A 20716-nucleotide genomic window follows, 5' to 3' on the forward strand; every position below is an offset into this window, starting at 1 on the left:
ATGGTCCTTCCTTGTAACCAGGCCTGTCTCAGTGAAGATCACCCATGACAGGAGTCCCTGCTTCTGTACAAGTACAAAGTGTCTCTTATCAACGTATTACACCCTGCATCCAGATTAGTACAGGTTCTAAAGTGCCACAAATGGTTTGAAGAAAGCATGAAACTTCTCCCACTCAATCTTTAGGTTATAATTAACATTTAAGGAGTGGATGCCAGTTAATATACAAATTAAGTAGGCGTGGCATCTGATTTTCAAATTGGCCACCAAAAGAAACTGAATGGTGGTTGGCTCTCACTGCGGTATTGTATCACTTCCTGTTCCGGAGCACAGCGGTGTTTTTCTGTATCTGTTAGCTGTTTAATCTGCGCAGTTAGATTGATCTAGTTATCTAGATTACGATTTGTTTCCCAGTGTAATCTTTACGTGCCTTAACTAAAGCACTCCTTCTGCTGAATCACCTCTAAATTATTTACACATTATTCACTTTGCGTGTTTTTAGGAATCCGCTAGCTTAGCGTAGCTACTAGCTCTTAGCCGATTTAGCATGGCGGCTTCTCCTGTCTCTCCCGCACTTTCTGCTCTGGGTGTGAAATGTTTAGTTATTCCTCGGCCTCCTTTAGCAGTAATGGTACTTGTAATAAGTGTAGCTTATTCGTAGCTTTGGAGGCCAGGCTGGGCGAATTGGAGACTCGGCTCCGCACCGTGGAAATTCTACAGCTAGCCAGGCCCCTGTAGTCGGTGCGGACCAAGGTAGCTTAGCCGCCGTTAGTTCCCCTCTGGCAGATCCCGAGCAGCCGGGAAAGCAGGCTGACTGGGTGACTGTGAGGAGGAAGCGTAGCCCTAAACAGAAGCCCCGTGTACACCGCCAACCCGTTCACATTTCTAACCGTTTTTCCCCCTCGACGACCACACCCGCCGAGGATCAAACTCTGGTTATTGGCGGACTCTGTTTGAGAAATGTGAAGTTAGCAACACCAGCAACCATAGTCAATTGTCTTCCGGGGCCAGAGCAGGCGACCATTGAAGGAAATTTGAAACGGCTGGTTAAGGCTAAGCGTAACTTTGGTAAGATTGTAATTCACGTCGGCAGTAATGACACCCGGTTACGCCAATCGGAGGTCACTAAAATTAACATTAAATCGGTGTGTAACTTTGCAAAAACAATGTCGGACTCTGTAGTTTCTCTGGGCCCCTCCCCAATCAGACCGGGAGTGACATGTTTAGCCGCATGTTCTCCTTGAATTGCTGGCTTCTGAGTGGTTGTCCAAAAAATGAGGTGGGCTTCATAGATAATTGGCAAGCTTCTGGGGAAACCTGGTCTTGTAGGAGAGACGGCTCCATCCCACTTTGGATGGAGCAGCTCTCATTTCTAGAAATCTGGCTAATTTTCTTAAATCCTCCAAACCGTGACTATCCAGGGTTGGGGACCAGGAAGCAGAGTTGTAGTCTTACACACCTCTCTGCAGCTTCTCTCCCCCTGCCATCCCCTCATTACCCCATCCCCGTAGAGACGGTGCCTGCTCCCAGACTACCAATAACCCAGCAAAAATCTATTTAAGCATAAAAATTCAAAAGAAAAAATAATATAGCACCTTCAACTGCACCACAGACTAAAACAGTTAAATTGGTCTATTAAACATTAGGTCTCTCCTTCTAAGTCCCTGTTGGTAAATGATATAATATTGATCAACATATTGATTTATTCTGCCTAACAGAAACCTGGTTACAGCAGGATGAATATGTAGTTTAAATGAGTCAACAACCCGAGTCCACACTAACTGTCAGAATGCTCGTAGCACGGGCCGAGGTGGAGGATTAGCAGCATCTTCCATTCCAGCTTATTATTAATCAAAACCCAGACAGAGCTTTAATTCATTTGAAAGCTTGTCTCTTAGTCTTGTCCATCCAAATTGAAGTCCCAAAAACCAGTTTTATTTGTTATTATCTATCGTCCACCTGGTCGTTACTGTGAGTTTCTCTGTGAATTTTCAGACCTTTTGTCTGACTTAGTGCTTAGCTCAGATAAGATAATTATAGTGGCGATTTTAACATCCACACAGATGCTGAGAATGACAGCCTCAACACTGCATTTAATCTATTATTAGACTCTATTGGCTTTGCTCAAAAGTAAATGAGTCCACCCACCACTTTAATCATATCTTAGATCTTGTTCTGACTTATGGTATGGAAATAGAAGACTTAACAGTATTCCCTGAAACTCCCTTCTGTCTGATCATTTTTTATAAACATTTACATTTACTCTGATGGACTACCCAGCAGTAGGGAATAAGTTTCATTACACTAGAGTCTTTCAGAAAGCACTGTAACTAGGTTTAAGGATATGATTCCTTCTTTATGTTCTCTAATGCCATATAATAACACAGTGCAGAGTAGCTACCTAAACTCTGTAAGGGAGATAGAGTATCTCGTCAATAGTTTTACATCCTCATTGAGACAGCTTTGGATGCTGTAGCTCCTCTGAAAAAGAGAGCTTTAAATCAGAAGTGCCTGACCTCCGTGGTATAACTCTCAAACCGTAGCTTAAAGCAGATAACCCGTAAGTTGGAGAGGAAATGGCGTCTCACTAATTTAGAAGATCTTCACTTAGCCTGGAAAAAGAGTCTGTTGCTCTATAAAAAAGCCCTCCGTAAAGCTAGGACATCTTTCTACTCATCACTAATTGAAGAAAATAAGAACAACCCCAGGTTTCTTTTCAGCACTGTAGCCAGGCTGACAAAGAGTCAGAGCTCTATTGAGCTGAGTATTCCATTAACTTTAACTAGTAATGAGTTCATGACTTTCTTTGCTAACAAAATTTAACTATTAGAGAAAAAATTACTCATAACCATCCCAAAGACGTATCGTTATCTTTGGCTGCTTTCAGTGATGCCGGTATTTGGTTAGACTCTTCTCTCCGATTGTTCTGTCTGAGTTATTTTCATTAGTTACTTCATCCAAACCATCAACATGTTTATAGACCCCATTCTACCAGGCTGCTCAAGGAAGCCCTACCATTATTTATGCTTCGATCTTAATATGATCAATCTATCTTGTTAGTTGGCTATGTACCACAGGCTTTTAAGGTGGCAGTAATTAAACCATTACTTAAAAAGCCATCACTTGACCCAGCTATCTTAGCTAATTATAGGCCAATCTCCAACCTTCCTTTTCTCTCAAAAATTCTTGAAAGGGTAGTTGTAAAACAGCTAACTGATCATCTGCAGAGGAATGGTCTATTTGAAGAGTTTCAGTCAGGTTTTAGAATTCATCATAGTACAGAACAGCATTAGTGAAGGTTACAAATGATCTTCTTATGGCCTCGGACAGTGGACTCATCTCTGTGCTTGTTCTGTTAGACCTCAGTGCTGCTTTTGATACTGTTGACCATTAAAATTTTATTACAGAGATTAGAGCATGCCATAGGTATTAAAGGCACTACGCTGCGGTGGTTTGAATCATATTTGTCTAATAGATTACAATTTGTTCATGTAAATGGGGAATCTTCTCACAGACTAAAGTTAATTATGGAGTTCCACAAGGTTCTGTGCTAGGACCAATTTTATTCACTTTATATATGCTTCCTTAGGCAGTATTATTAGACGGTATGCTTAATTTCATTGTACGCAGATGATACCAGCTTTATCTATCCATGAAGCCGGACGACACACACCAATTAGCTAAACTGCAGGATTGTCTTACAGACATAAAGACATGGATGACCTCTAATTTCCTGCTTTTAAACTCAGATAAAACTGAAGTTATTGTACTTGGCCCCACAAATCTTAGAAGCATGGTGTCTAACCAGATCCCTTACTCTGGATGGCATTACCCTAACCTCTAGTAATACTGTGAGAAATCTTGGAGTCATTTTTGATCAGGATATGTCATTCAAAGCGCATATTAAACAATATGTAGGACTGCTTTTTTGCATTTACGCAATATCTCTAAAATCAGAAAGGTCTTGTCTCAGAGTGATGCTGAAAAACTAATTCATGCATTTATTTCCTCTAGGCTGGACTATTGTAATTCATTATTATCAGGTTGTCCTAAAAGTTCCCTAAAAAGCCTTCAGTTAATTCAAAATGCTGCAGCTAGAGTGCTGACGGGGACTAGAAGGAGAGAGCATATCTCACCCATATTGGCCTCTCTTCATTGGCTTCCTGTTAATTCTAGAATAGAATTTAAAATTCTTCTTCTTACTTATAAGGTTTGAATAATCAGGTCCCATCTTATCTTAGGGACCTCGTAGTACCATATCACCCCAATGGAGCGCTTCGCTCTCAGACTGCAGGCTACTTGTAGTTCTAGGGTTTGTAAGAGTAGAATGGGAGGCAGAGCCTTCAGCTTTCAGGCTCCTCTCCTGTGGAACCAGCTCCCAATTCAGATCAGGGAGACAGACACCCTCTCTACTTTTAAGATTAGGCTTAAAACTTTCCTTTTTGCTAAAGCTTATAGTTAGGGCTGGATCAGGTGACCCTGAGCCATCCCTTAGTTATGCTGCTATAGACGTAGACTGCTTGGGGGGTTCCCATGATGCACTTTTTCTTTCTCTTTTTGCTCTGTATGCACCACTCTGCATTTAATCATTAGTGATCGATCTCTGCTCCCCTCCACAGCATGTCTTTTTCCTGGTTCTCTCCCTCAGCCCCAACCAGTCCCAGCAGAAGACTGCCCCTCCCTGAGCCTGGTTCTGCTGGAGGTTTCTCCCTGTTAAAAGGGAGTTTTTCCTTCCCACTGTAGCCAAGTGCTTGCTCACAGGGGGTCGTTTTGACCGTTGGGGTTTTACATCATTATTGTATGGCCTTGCCTTACAATATAAAGCGCCTTGGGGCAACTGTTTGTTGTGATTTGGCGCTATATAAAAAAAAAAATTGAATTGAAATTGAATTGATTGAATGTAAATACATACAGATGACAAATGCACTTTATTTGAAAATCACACAAGCTTGAACTTGTAAAAAAAAATCAACATTTCTCACTAGTTTCTATGATGTCCAAATAACAATAGCATAGGTCCCAGTAACAGTAAATACTGAATGAATTTTACATAATGTGGCCATTATACAAATCATATACAATGACATCAATAACCAAAATTTGAGACATTCCAGAATTAGAGGACATTTGCTGTCCCCCACCTGATATTTAAAATACTTTAGTCCAACTAACAAAATATATCACATAACCTGCCAATTAACTGTCATAAGCAAAATATAATAATTTGCAGGAAAGAAATTGTCTTTACATAATTAAATATACTGAATAGATGTAAAATACCCCTAAAAATGAGGTTTTTCTCTTGTCTCCACCTCCTGGTGACAAGCTTTTACATCTTTTTTAATATCTAAAATAAGTCTTGTGTTGTATTTTCATTATATTAATCTATTGTACGTGTAAAAACAAATCAACAACAACAAAAAAATGAATAAAACAATTTGAATGTATTTATTGTGCTATGAAGTTGTGTCCCTGAACGTGCACGCAACCCTGTTACCAATACCATTTTTGCTTGGCTGATGAAGGGGGTTAAATATTATGTCATTACAAACAGGAAATTACATCCTCCAAATATTTCAAAATCCATGGGTTGACCAAAGGTGAGTGCCCTCAAACGTTTCTGGGTTAACTGAATGCGTAAAGCTAAACCACTCAACCCTGTTACTCATAGTTTAAGAATAATGTTGAATAATTTCAATTTTTATTTTCTGTATTTGTAAACTACATTGGTCCGTGACCTTGGTAAATTAGCTAAATTAAGCAGCTAGCTTTTGTTCATTAGGTAGATGCTGTATTAACATTGATTTGTAACCCTGTCACTAAAATTATATAACATGGTTATTATCATAGTTAACAGGGTGGTTATGGTTAAAGATGTTTAGTTAAATGATAAAAATTAATTTATTGTGTACTTTAATGTATTTACATATGAATATCTTTTATATTATTAAAATATTTACATATTTTACATATTTAAAATAACTAGCAGGGGTGGTGGCCAAGTGGTTAATGCACTTGGTTTCAGTGCAGAAGGTTCCCGGGTTCAAATCCCACCCCTGCCACATCTCTCCATGTAATGTGGAGTTGCGTCAAGAAGGGCATCCGGTGTAAAACCTGTGCCAATTCAACATGCAGATCCACCTTGGATTTGCTGTGGCGACCCTGAGTGCAAACAAGGAGCAGCCGAAGGGACTTACTTACATATTTAAAATAAATAGCCAGAATTACACGTTCTTCAGTTAGAACAGTGTCATTACTGCATAGTGTGCCACAATACCTGTTGAGATCAAATAACATCTGAAAATAAATAAATTTTGGTTAGACTGTTGTGATTATTTGCAATTATTTGCATCGATAGGCCTAATACATTTCGGTCTAGTTTGTATCCTAAGTACTCTTCATAAAAGAAGTAATAGAAAAGGTGTTACTGCAAATAATAATATGATGGAATAGATAACAGGCTCATCATCTGTGTGGTGATAAACATAACTAATTAGGATAATCATGTCAAATGTATGTAATGTTTGGTGTTATCAAGTCGTTTCACATACACATCTGCATATGCATGATTCTACTGGTATGACAGTCGTCAACTGACTGTTCATAAGACAAACAAATCATATTTGAACAGCTTTAAACTCACAAAAGAGCTACATCTAAATATTCATCAAGTGGCAGTTTGAAAGATAGATATTATGTTAGTATACATTTATCAGAATCTGCAGTTTGGTGTTTTCACAAATTGCTAAAGAAACACACATAATGTCCATTCATTTCTCTATTAAAATAAAAATGATAAGCCTTTAACAAGTTATACATGTAATGAAACAAAATGTATCATATATTCATCTACTCTGCACATCCTCCTTCACAAGCACATGATTCGGGGCATTTCAATTGCACTTACACAACCCTCTGCATGCTTGAGTTGCTGAGAAGTGAGCGATCATTACCCTCATGCCTGGAATAAAACAACATGAATTATTCTCTTAACTATGTATCTGGAACATTCTTCAGTGGTTAGAACTATTATCTATTTACTATTTATCGATGACTATCGTTTATCTGAATAAATGTGCACCAAGCAGTTCAGTCATTTTTATTGTACGTATTTATTGATTGAATTTATTGATGTACATGTTGAAACAGTGTGAAAGTGTTAGTGATTCTTCTCCTTTTGTGTTTTTCAGACTTAGGAAGATTTCCGTTAACTCGTACTTCACCTTCGACGCTGCAACGGAGCCTGCTCGCACCCGCTCACCTGAGCCTTTTAGTCAGTGTCCTCTGCACATGTTTACTGTCCTGATCTCGCGTCCATGTTAATTACTGGCTGCTTCATTAATATTGAATGTTATTATGACCTTAAACATCCACATTTGGGTGATTCTTAGACTACGGGCACTTTATGTCCCTTGATCATATTTATGAAAAAAGAAAAGGGGAAATTTCACACTTTTATAGTTATCTTTACAATGAAAGTGTTTTAAGAAATTTGTTATAGGTCTATGATGATTTTTTCACCTTTTTTCAGCATCATTATATGCAAATATTGCCGTTTTGTGCTTGTCCCACACCCAGACTTATGATCTTCAATGATAAAAATGAATAGTAAACAAACGTTTTTTCTAATGTTTTAAAATATCTCTGAATAAAATATCAGTAAAATAATCAAAACATAACTGGGGTATTCAATGTCATACAACTGTTGTGATTTTTTAACGAAATGTAGTTGTCCCACACTATTGTCGTAATTTCCACCACAACAATAATGTCCCTTTAAAAAGTTTGTATGAAAGGTTGTGTGGGTAGTTCTATGGAGATAAACAGTAACATCAGAGCACATGTATATAGCGCCAAATCACAACAAACAGTTGCCCCAAGGCGCTTTAGATTGTAAGGCCATGGTGTGGTGGAAATTACATTTACAAGGCCAATAGTGCCCGTAGTTAAAGAATCACCCATTGTGTTTGTGCATGTTCTGTATTTTCAAAGAATGCAGTGGACATTTTTAAACAGTAAATGTGACATTTGTAAGTGCATACACAATCATCTGTAACTGTTTATGAGAAGAAGCCTGTTTTAGACATCACTTTAAAGATGTTCTTCATATTTTAATGTAACTTACATGTAATTTATTAAAGGACTTATCACTTTTTGAATATTTGTCTGACTAATAAAAAATAAAATTAACCGCTGGTGAAACTGATGCATGACCCGCTTCTCATGGATCATGAAGGAAACATTGTTTTATAAGAATACTAAAACTTATAATTGAGCTGTAAATTTCTGTAATTGCCACATGTGTGTCTTCTCTCAGTAGTCAAGTTGTCCGACATGTTCTTGATGTGTGAAGCTTGATTCAACAAAGATTCGTTCAAGATTCCATGCGTCCACAAAATCCTCATATTTTATTCACAACTGATCTGGATTTGATCTGATTTCACTTGTGCAAAATGGTGAATAAACCCTCATGGTTTTCTTGTATCAATGTGAGTTCTGCTTGAGTTTAAAACTGCACGTTATCAGGATGTCCTTAAAATACCAAAATTTAAATTTACAGATGCTAATTTCAATAAAATCTTTGTGCAATGTTTTTAAAGAAATGTATGTTGAATGCTTTGAAAACTATTTTATATACAGTAATGATTCCCATCAGAGGAAGGCCTTGGTTATTTGATCACATTTTTTACAGTTCAGTCAGGTCCATAAGTATTTGGACAGTACGGCTTTTCTTTTTTTTTTTGCGTCTCTACACCACAACAATAGAGTTGGAATAAAACAATCAAGATGTGTTTGTAATGTAGACTCTCAGCATTACTGGACAAAATACTGCATTAACCCCTTTAGGAATTACCAATATTTTTACACACATTTTACACCCATCCTTCAATTTGCAGAGGACATGTGTAATTGGACAAACTAAGTTTTATTGTTAACACAGATCGCTTTTACAGCCAGTTGTCTTTAGACACATCTGGACAAAAATGCATGAACATGTCCAAGTCTTTGAACATGTTTTCGGATCACCAAAAGCACCTTATGGGGAAACAGTGGACAAAAAAATAAATATGTCAAAATTAATACAGCCAAAGATTTAAAAAACAATCTGATCATCTGTCCATCCACTAGGACAACAGGACAAAGTCCATCCTACCAGTAGATGGGGACAGAAGAGTCCTGAAAGTGTTTGGCACAGCCCTGGAATGCGGCGAGAGGCTTCCGATTGGTCTGGTTATTAGGTGTCATATTTCCTACTGTCGTGAACGCAACCTGAAGAAAACTTTCCTGCAGGATTAAAAAGTTAAGTTTCCAACAAGATAAAAACAACAGTATTCTTTTTGTGAGCTGGTACTATTAAGAAGAGCCAAACTTCTTGCTGTTGTGAAAACGGGCCATGTCGCTGTTGGAACAGAAACGAGCCGCGGTCCGTTCGACGTCAAATTCTGAGGACGACCGAAAGGCCGCGGCGGTGAACCCCAGAGCGGTTTGTAGGCTGTGTAACGGCCGGTACCGGGACCCGAAGATCCTGCCCTGCCTGCACACCTTCTGCTCGGACTGTATCGGCGGGTTGGAGCCGTTCTCGGGTTCAGCAGCGGAGGAGGAGGAGGAGGAGCGGGCCGCCGTCACCGTGCTCTGCCCGGACTGTGACTCCGAGGTGGAGCTTCCTCCGGCGGGACCGGCCGGGCTGTGTACGGACCACCTGGCGCTGGACGAGGTGTTCCTGGAGACGCTGGTGACCAACGGCCCGCTGGGATGCGACCTGTGCGGTGAAGGTGACGCACAGAGCCGCTGTGAGGTCTGTTACGTCAACCTGTGCCAGTTCTGCTGCCAGGCTCACAGGTACAGTAAACAAAAACAAATAAACAAAAACAAAGGCTAACAGGTACAGTCAACAAGCAAACAAACACAAATAAACAAAAACAGGCTCACAGGTAAAATAAACAAAAACAAAGGCTCACAGGTACAGTCAATAAATAAACAAAAACAAAAAACTAAAGAAAGGCTCCTGGATACAGTAATAAAAAACAAACAAATGGCTCACAGGTAAAATATACAAAAAAAACAAAGGCTCAGGTACAGTAAACAAAAACAAAGGCTCACAGGTACAGTCATCAAACAAATAAACAAAAACAGAGGCTCACAGGTAAAATAAACAAAAACAAAGGCTCACAGGTACAGTCAATAAATAAACAAAAACAAATAAACTAAAGAAAGGCTCCTGGATACAGTAATAAAAAACAACCAAAAGGCTCACAGGTAAAATATACAAATAAAAACAAAGGCTCAGGTACAGTAAACAAAAACAAATAAACAAAAACAAAGGCTCACAGGTACAGTCATCAAACAAATAAACAAAAACAGAGGCTCACAGGTAAAAAACAAAAACAAAGGCTCACAGGTACAGTCAAATAAACAAAAACAAAAAACTAAAGAAAGGCTCCTGGATACAGTAAAAACAAACAAAAACAAAAGGCTCACAGATAAATTATACAAATAAACAAAAACAAAGGCACACAGGTACAGTCATCAAACAAATAAACAAAAACAGAGGCTCACAGGTAAAATAAACAAAAACAAAGGCTCACAGGTACAGTCAACAAACAAAAACAAGTAAATAAAAACAAAACAAAGGCTCACCGGTACAGTCAACAAATAAACAGAAACAGGCTCACAGGTAAAGTAAAAAACAAAAACAAAGGCTCACAGGTACAGTCAACAAACAAACACAAACAAAGGCTTGGAGGTATGGTAAAAAATCAAACAAAAAAACAAAGGCTCACAGGTACAGTCAGCAAACAAAAACAAAGGCTCACAGGCACGGTAAAAAATAAACAAAAACAAAGGCTCACAGGTACAGTCAGCAAACAAACAAAAACAGGCTAACATGTACAGTCTACAAACAAACAAAAACAAATGAATAAAAACAGGCTCACAGGTAAAGTAAACAAACAAATAAAAACAAAGGCTCACAGGTACAGTCAACAAACAAACACAAAGGCTCACAGATACAGTCAACAAACAAACACAAACAAGGCTCACAGGTATGGTAAAAAAACAAACAAAAGGCTCACAGATACAGTCAACAAACAAACAACAAAGGCTCACAGGTACAGTCATCAAATAAACAAAATTAACAAACAAAAACAAAGGCTCAAGTTACAGTCAACAAACAAACAAAAACTAAGGCTACAGTCAACAAATAAACCAATAAATAAAAACCAATTCTCACAGGCACAGTCAATAAACAAACAAGCAAACAAAGGCTCATAGGTACTGTCAAAAAAAGAAAAACAAAGGCTCACAGGTACAGTCAACAAGCAAACAAAGGCTCACAGGCACAGTCAACAAACAAAAACAGGCTCACAGGTACAGTCAAAAAACAAGCAAACTAAAACAAAGGCTCACAGGTACAGTCAACAAACAATCAAAACAAGGCTCACAGGTACAGTCAACAAAAAATAAACAAAACAAAGGCTCACACGTCCAGTCAACAAACAAAAGCAAAGGCTCACAGGTACAGTCAACAAAAAAAACCTAAAACAAATAAAAGAAAGGCTCCCGGGTACAGTAAAAAAACAAACAAATAAACAAAAAGGGAGACTCACAGGTAACAAACAAACAACAAAAACAAACAAAAGGCTCCCATGAACAGTAAACAAAAAACAAACAAACAAAAACAAAGGCTTACAGGTACAGTCAACAAACAAACAAATAAAACAAAAGGCTCCCGGGTACAGTAAAAAAACAAACAAAAACAAAGGCTCACAGGTACAGTCAACAAACAAGCAAACAAAGGCTCACAGGTACTGTCAAAAAACAAGTAAACAAAAAAAGGCTCACAGGTACAGTAAAAAATATAAAAAATAAAAACAAAGGCTCACAGGTACAGTCAACAAGCAAACAAAGGCCCACAGGTACAGTCAACAAACAAAAAAGCAAACAAAAGCTCCCAGGTACAGTCAACAAACAAACAAGCAAACAAAGGCTCACAGGTACAGTCAAAAAAACAAGTAAACTATAACAAAAGTTCACAGGTACAGTCAACAAACAAACAAGCAAGCAAAAAAAGGCTCACCGTCAAAAACAAACAAATAAAACAAAGGCTCACAGGTACAGGAAAAAGCAAAGACTCTGGTACTGTCAAAAAACAACACAAAAAAGGCTCCCAGGTACAGCCAAAAAACAAGTAAACAAAAACAAAAGTTCACAGGTACAGTCAACAAACAAACAAGCAAAAAGGCTCACCGTCAAAACAAACAAATTAATAAAACGAAGGCTCACAGGTACAGGAAAAAACAAAGACTCACGGGTACTGTCAAAAAACAAACAAAAAAAGGCTCCCAGGTACAGCCAAAAAAACAAACAAACAACAAAAAAGGCTCCCAGCTATAGTAAAAAAAAATCTAATAAACAAACAAAAACAAAGGCACGTTATGGTGTGGGTTGGAATATTTAAGTCTGGCCACCACCAGCAGAACTTTTTGTTTGGTAGACATAGCATAGAGATACTGACAAGCACATCACTGAGCGAGCGTTTGTTGTCACGTGGCCTCTTTCCGTCACACGGAGGCCAAACAGAGTAACATTTTTAAATTTGGTCTTGGGGAATCATGGAATTTATTTTCATCACATGCGGAATGCTGAAGAATCAGCCGATGTCTGTGATAAACGCTGATATGAATGAATGAGGCGCTGTGACTCTTTCACCTCTCAAAATAAGTTAATTGTCTTGTTGTGGCACAAAGCGCCGGCGCTCTCTGGTTCAGGCTGCGAAATGCACCTGGAGCAGAAAAAACACAGAGGGACTTCTTTAAAAACACTACGTTTCTTCAACCATAACAAGGAATTAAAGTATTTCCAGATGTTGTTTTCCAAAATCAGGGCACTTTTGTGGATACGTTTCTGTCAGCTTGTGATGATGAATCCACTGCAATTAGGTTAAATTTTTGAGGTTGAATTTTTTTTAGGTTGAATTTTTTGAGGCTGAATATTTGATGCTAAACAAATTCAACCTTGGAAATTCAACTTCAAACTCTTATTTGGTGCTAAAAAAAATTCAACCTTAAAAATTCAAATTCAAACTCCGACGGCACAGATTTACTTCCATAGTTGCATCTTTTCATTTAACAGGTTTGCCTTCATGAATGTGCAATTTGTGGAGTGTCCACCAGCATGTTCAACACTGTGGGCGTTGAACATGCAAGTCGGTGCATATGGCCTATAAGGTAGCTGTGTGTCTGTATGTTACACGTTTGACACCTGGGTGTGAACTTATTAAGCTTGTCAGACTGCTGTTTCAGCCAGCAGCAGGCAGATTAAAACAACATTCACTTTAAACATCAAGCTGATTTAAAAAGTTTGAATAGAGGTTTACATTGTGCTGTTTTGTTAAGAACAAATGCCTCCATGCAGAACAGGTGGAGTTCTGCGCTGGTCCCAAAGTACATTTTAGTGAGACACCTGATCATTCCTGTCATTGATGTAATATAAATTCATATTCTCGTGAAGTCTGCAATAAATTTCTTAAGAATTTGTATAAATATGTGTTTCTCTATATGAGCTGAGGTGTAGTTTTTACTAGTGTGCTTTAATTGAGAGAGTGGCCACATGACAAGTTGAAAAAAATCACGTGACTCCTGGTGCCATCTTGGGTTCAAAGTAGCGTTGGCTGTTAATGTGTCTGCATGGAAATCCAGCTATTTTATTTATTTATTTGCTGAAAATGCAGAGTTGTTGTACATTTGGATGCACAAATAGACACACCAATGGCTTCAAGATGTACAGATTCCCTTCAGATCCGAACAGAAGAAAAATTTGGGAAAATAAAGTCAGCCGTGTGGAATGGAAGCGACTTCATTGTCAAAGTTTTGAGAGGTAAATTTATTGTTCAGTCCCATGTACAGTAAAACTCACCTAAACTGCTGTCGTATAAACCAGATATTCGCAGTCACCGGACAAAAAAGTCCCAAAGTTTTTGTATTGTTTTCCATGTAATAAACACTGTATATAATGGATTTTGTACAACAGATTTTCACTCACATCGGAGAAAATATCCCATGTGATCGCAATGTATTTCCATTAAAAACCACGAACAGTCTGGACATGCACAGTAACAGTGCTACAAATTAAAATTCAGCTCTGACACTCACCGATTTGAGGAAAGTGGGACCGGAGTCATTTTCCCCTGATTAAAAGACTAACCGTTTATTTTTTTTACACTGTGTTCAGACTCAGACTCGCAGTCTGGATGTGCAAAGTAACAGATGTATAAATTAAAGTTCAGCTCTGACACTCGGCGATTTGAAGAAAGTGGGACCGGAGTCATTTCTGTGATTAAAAGTTTGACCATTTATTTATATTTATGTTTGAACCAAAATGGCACCATGTTCTGAGTTGACTCTACTCTCTCAATTAAGCACTCTACCTGTGTGCTGCTACACAATGCTGCAGGAACCTTAATTTCCCTGAGGGAGTCTTCCCAGGGGATCAATAAAATTTTGTCTAATCTAATCTAATTTAATTAAATACTGGAGCAGATAATGGGGAAAATTCATGCATTTGGTGGTGCAAGCACCAAATTTAGCATGTTGGTTCTGATGACATTACTTAGCATATCTGGTCAATTGCCACTTGAAAATTCAACATGGTGGCTATTTTCCAAAATGACCCATCGAAAATCAATTTTTGCATAGAAATGCTAGCATTTGATTGATTAAAATGGTATTGATGTCAAATTCCATTGAGCTATATTTTATTTGCACTTTATGGTATTATTTTGCTTATGTGCCCAATTAAAGTGAAGTATATTACATTTAATATTAATGGCTTCCACCCAGCGCATGTTTTGAACGTGTTCATTTCTTGAAACTACTGCATGTCGGTCTATAAAAGGTGTTAAGCGTTAAATGTGTTGCATTGTAATTTTTAATATCTGCAGTCAACATGGACAAATGGAATCCGGCATGTCTGAAAGTTTACAATTTGACACCAAGATGGCACAAATCAAACCACTAAAGACATTTACATTTTTTTAAGAAAAAAAATTAGGGGTTGATTTGGTGGCCACTCTTGAAATTAGGCACTATCTTGGATTTCACCGATGCTCAATGCAGAAAAGTACGGTAATTTTTTGGGCAGGTCATTTGGTGGTTGGTGGAAAATGGCCACCATCTTGTATTTTTTTTAAGTAGTCAATCGATCACATTTATTAAGTACTAACTTGCCAAATTTGGTGCTTGTATCAGCATTTGCTTAATTTTACTGTAAACGTGATATCATCCTCTCCACTACAAAGGAATATTCCTCCCAATTTTGATGAAAATCTGCTCAAATATTTCTTAGTAATTTTGTGCATGTACAGGCAATTAAAATACCTTGCTACACCACCGACATGCAGGGTAATAAAATCCCTCTGCATTTTCTTTCAGCATTTTTTTAAATGTGTCTACATTCCATAGGCCAGTTGTCTGTCGTGGAGAGCAATAACAGACTGCCCATCGCCAACCTCGGAAATGATCAAATCCTCAGCTGCTATATGTCGTTACCCAATGCTGCAGCTCAGGTCAGCCAAATGTCCATCACCTGGATGAAGCAGGGGCTCAGCGGGGTGGTTTACAAGTACGAACACGGAGCTCCAAACCTTCAGGTCCAAAATGACGAGTTCAAAGGCAGAACTGATCTCTTCCCGAATATGATCATCAACGGCAACGCCTCCCTGCTGCTACGGTCAGTGAAAGAAAGCGATAATGGAATATACATGTGCTCGCTCAGCTCCTCTGTAGGCAAAGGGACGATCAACATCAACCTGAGGACAGCAGGTAGGATGAGCTGTCTTTCCAGTTTTACCCTCTGTTGGCTTTAGCTCTTTTAGAATGTTCAAACAAAACGTTGACAGACATGTGACTGCATCGCCGCTGGGGAATGCTCTGCGTACGTGAGTCTCAGTAATTGTTGCTAATCACGAGAGTTGGATTTGGAATGATGAACTCCCACCAGCGTTTTGCTCGTGATCATGTCCCACACAGTTCGACAAAATTAAAAGTTCTGGAACTGGGTCATATCAGTGTTGGAGGTGCTTTTGAATTGACTTGGGTTGACTTGATGGTCTAAGATGAATTGGTGGAGTCTAAAGAGGCCGCTGTAAAGTTTGGCAAATTCTACTTCTCGTGCGTCTGTGACTTTGCCGATCTCACATCATTTGCCTGTTTCATAGCAGATACAGTGAGAGTTTTTTAAAATGCATTTATTCTTGTTTTATTGAAAACTTTGAGAATACTGTAAGGTGAGATTCCATATTGTCTGGATGGCAAAAATAAATGTTAACAATAAAAATATAACCAACAAGAATCTTCTGAACTAAACTGTTTACAGCTTTTTGCTGGAATTTGAAACTTTATGTTAATCACATGTTTTTAAAAGTATGTAAATTAGGTCCTGATGGGGTGAGAAGAGAAATGTTTTGGGTCTGGAGTTTTCTGAATAACATAGCCCATGAACGTCAGACCTGCCTCAGGCCATTTACAGAAGAGTATCATCATCACGGGGACGTTCCGTGTTTTTGACTTTCTGCTGCACCGAACGAAGTCCGACTGCATTTCTCACTGACAGGCACTGTGAGAATTCCAGCAAGTCGTTGCACAATTTTGGGAGCTTGTTCATATTTCCAGACTGTTTAAGCATTTTAAAGGTATTAAACCACTACCCTTATCCACACCATAAACCACTTAAGAGAAAATAATTGTCCCCCACCATGAAAAAAGTGGAACCACTGAAATGGACTCTGTGTGTCCGTCTGTCAGTGTGTCACGTTTTGACAGCCCTAGATTTCCCTTTTGCCCCTTTCTGAGACATTACTTATCTGCATCTTATTGTAAATGGACACAAATGTGACAGCTAATCATATGATATTGACCCAGATCTCCAAGGTCATCTGCGATAACGGGCGACAAAGACATCCACTGTCTCACCCCCAAAATACTACTTTTTCTTTCAAATATCAATTCTACAGCTTATGTTTGTATTAAACGCTTACAGAAAATCATGCACCTAACTCTCTTTAGCACACTACATTTGGCCTTGAATCTCTGGGTCAAGGTCAAACATGCAAATGGGTAAAAAACAATTAGGAATATTTGGGTATATTTTGTCTTCTCAGCACCAAATTTATCTTACAAAGCCTAAATTTGCATTGAACACTTATAATAAATCATCCCAGCTACCTTGAGCCAATGGCATTTGACCTTGCACAATAGGGTCAAGGTCACACATGAAAATTAATGGAAAACTACTCAAGCTTGTATTATTTGGCCTTTTCCACTCATTTTCAGTGTCCCCTGTCAGGACAAGCAGGAGCATTGAAATGGACTCCCATGTGTCCGGCCGTGCTTATTTGTTTCTTTTGTCACTATGCCGTATCAGCATAATAGGGTCAAGGTCACGCATGAAAATTAATGGAAAACTACTGAATCTTACATTATTTGGCCTTTTTCCACTCATTTTTCACTGCTCCCTGTCAGGACAAGGGGGACGGGGGGCATTGAAATGGACTCCCCTTCATCCGTCCGTGCTTATTTGTTTCTTTTGTCACTATGTCGTATCAGCATAATAGGGTCAAGGTCACGCATGAAAATTAATGGAAAACTACTCAATCTTATATATTTGGCCTTTTTCCACTCATTTTTCACTGCTCCCTGTCAGGACAAGGGGGACGGGGGGCATTGAAATGGACTCCCCTTCATCCGTCCGTGCTTATTTGTTTCTTTTGTCACTATGTCGTATCAGCATAATAGGGTCAAGGTCACGCATGAAAATTAATGGAAAACTACTCAATTATATTATTTGGCCTTTTTCCACTCATTTTTCACTGCTCCCTGTCAGGACAAGGGGGAGGGGGGGCATTGAAATGGACTCCCCTGCAACCGTCCGTGCTTATTTTTCTTTTGTCACTATGCCGTATCAGCATAATAGGCGGGGGACCTCAGCGTATTGGCTTATGATGATGTTACTAGCTGTCAGCATTGAGTCTAGTTCTGACTCCAGAAGTGCACAGTGACCTCAGAGTTTGTGTCCTACTGTTTGGAACATTTAGACAGTAAGTAACTGTCAGTCAGTTTTGACTATGATGATCTGTTTTGATTATTTGTCATGGATGCAGCTCCTACGCATGAGTTCATGGTGGAAAGAATTAAGAGCACATGCAAAGAAAAAACACATACCGGACAGTTATTTATCTGCACATTGAAATCTACAGTCTTAAATCACAGCCATTGGCACACTGTAATTTAATTACTCTTCATATTCATAGATACATTGATGGCAAGGAGCCACATTTTCTAACAATATGTGGACGCTGTACACTGAAGAGATGCCATTAAAAACATTCATCATTTCAACACTCAAACGGCTCTTTGCCATCTGTTAATGTTAATTTAAAAAAAATCATACTTCTCTACATTAAAATTTCTTAAATGATGCTCTTTAAACTCACAATGTCTACAACATGACAATTGCAAAAAGTACTTTGTAAGAAAAATTAAAATGATCATAATATAAACATGCATGTATAGTAGTGTTCAGAACAATAGTAGTGCTATGTGACTAAAAAGATTCATCCAGGTTTTGAGTATATTTCTTATTGTTACATGGGAAACAAGGTACCAGTAGATTCAGTAGATTCTCACAAATCCAACAAGACCAAGCATTCATGATATGCACACTCTTAAGGCTATGAAATTGGGCTATTAGTAAAAAAAAAAGTAGAAAAGGGGGTGTTCACAATAATAGTAGCATCTGCTGTTGATGCTACAAACTCAAAACTATTATGTTCAAACTGCTTTTTTAGCAATCCTGTGAATCACTAAACTAGTATTTAGTTGTATAACCACAGTTTTTCATGATTTCTTCACATCTGCGAGACATTAATTTTGTTGGTTTGGAACCAAGATTTTGCTCGTTTACTAGTGTGCTTGGGGTCATTGTCTTGTTGAAACACCCATTTCAAGGGCATGTCCTCTTCAGCATAAGGCAACATGACCTCTTCAAGTATTTTGACATATCCAAACTGATCCATGATACCTGGTATGCGATATATAGGCCCAACACCATAGTAGGAGAAACATGCCCATATCATGATGCTTGCACCACCATGCTTCACTGTCTTCACTGTGAACTGTGGCTTGAATTCAGAGTTTGGGGGTCGTCTCACAAACTGTGTGCGGCCCTTGGACCCAAAAAGAACAATTTTATTCTCATCAGTCCACAAAATATTCCTCCATTTCTCTTTAGGCCAGCTGATGTGTTCTTTGGCAAATTGTAACCTCTTCTGCACGTCTTTTATTTAACAGAGGGACTTTGCAGGTGATTCTTGCACATGAATTAGCTTCACACAGGCGTCTTCTAACTGTCACAGCACTTACAGGTAACTCCAGACGGTCTTTGATCATCCTGGAGCTGATCAATGGTTGAGCCTTTGCCATTCTGGTTATTCTTCTATCCATTTTGATGGTTGTTTTCCATTTTCTTCCATGCGTCTCTGGTTTTTTGTCCATTTTAAAGCATTGGAGATCATTGTAGATGAACAACCTATAATTTTTTGCACCTGCGTATAGGTTTTCCCCTCTCCAATCAACTTTTTAATCAAACTATGCTGTTCTTCTGAACAATGTCTTGAACGTCCCATTTTCCTCAGGCTTTCAAAGAGAAAAGCATGTTCAACAGGTGCTGGCTTCATCCTTAAATAGGGGACACCTGATTCACACCTGTTTGTTCCACAAAATTGACAAACTCACTGACTGAATGTCACACTACTATTATTGTGAACACCCCCTTTTCTACTTTTTTTTTTACTAATAGTCCAATTTCATAGCCTTAAGAGTGTGCATATCATGAATGCTTGGTCTTGTTGGATTTGTGAGACTCTACTGAATCTACTGGTACCTTGTTTCACATGTAACAATAAGAAATATACTCAAAACCTGGATTAATCTTTTTAGTCACATAACACTACTATTATTCCGAACACTACTGTATGTGCATTGACAGCTGAATAGAGGACGTGCACATTTGGGGAAAATTACGTACCATTTGAGTACAGGCGTCTTATAACATTAGAACATACATATGGAAAATTGACCGATGAATGCAGGTGTTAATTCCCCAAATGGGAGCGTGTCAGACTCACGTACTCGCAGCATTTTCAGAAAGACGTACAGTCGTGTGTCTGTAGCCACAGCCTCGTTGAAAGTGGAATCAGTCTCACTATAAGTACTTATTGTGGCAATTTGTGTTTTATTTGTACAAAGGATTTCAAAATGTAACATTTCAGAAAACATTTAATCCAGAAAAGACAAATAACTGTAACTTCTGTCATTCTTAATCATGATTGGATACCAATGTTGCCACAGTTACTTTGAAAAGTTACTTTATTATTTACTTTTTAGTTACATTTTACAGTTACTTTATACAGTTACTTCATTAGCAGCTGCAGACAACTTGTTGGCAGCTGCTGAATGTAACTAATGAAATAATTACTTTGCTTAAGTACTTAATCTTGAAAATAACCAAGTTAGATTACTAGTTGCCTAATAAGGTAACTAGTAATCTAACTAGGTTACTCTTAAGATTGACTAATCAGCAAAGTAACTAATGGTAAATAGACTGCATTTATATAGCACTTTTCCATCCATCCGTCCATTAGACGCTTAAAGTGCTTTACAATAAT

General features: G+C 38.4%; 1 protein-coding gene across 1 annotated transcript in view; it reads left to right on the forward strand.

Annotated features, from left to right (window-relative positions):
- The first annotated feature begins 9322 nt into the window (after positions 1-9322).
- trim45 (tripartite motif containing 45) overlaps positions 9323-20716 on the forward strand; it is a 44772-nt gene continuing 33378 nt past the window's right edge. Inside the window, 2 exon segments of the mRNA XM_034186079.1 lie at positions 9323-9875; positions 15456-15815. Of these exon segments, the coding sequence (XP_034041970.1) occupies positions 9392-9875; positions 15456-15815 (844 nt within the window). The 5' untranslated portion in view covers positions 9323-9391.

Source organism: Thalassophryne amazonica, chromosome 14 (assembly GCF_902500255.1).
Source record: "Thalassophryne amazonica chromosome 14, fThaAma1.1, whole genome shotgun sequence".
NCBI classification, from domain to species: Eukaryota; Metazoa; Chordata; class Actinopteri; order Batrachoidiformes; family Batrachoididae; genus Thalassophryne; species Thalassophryne amazonica.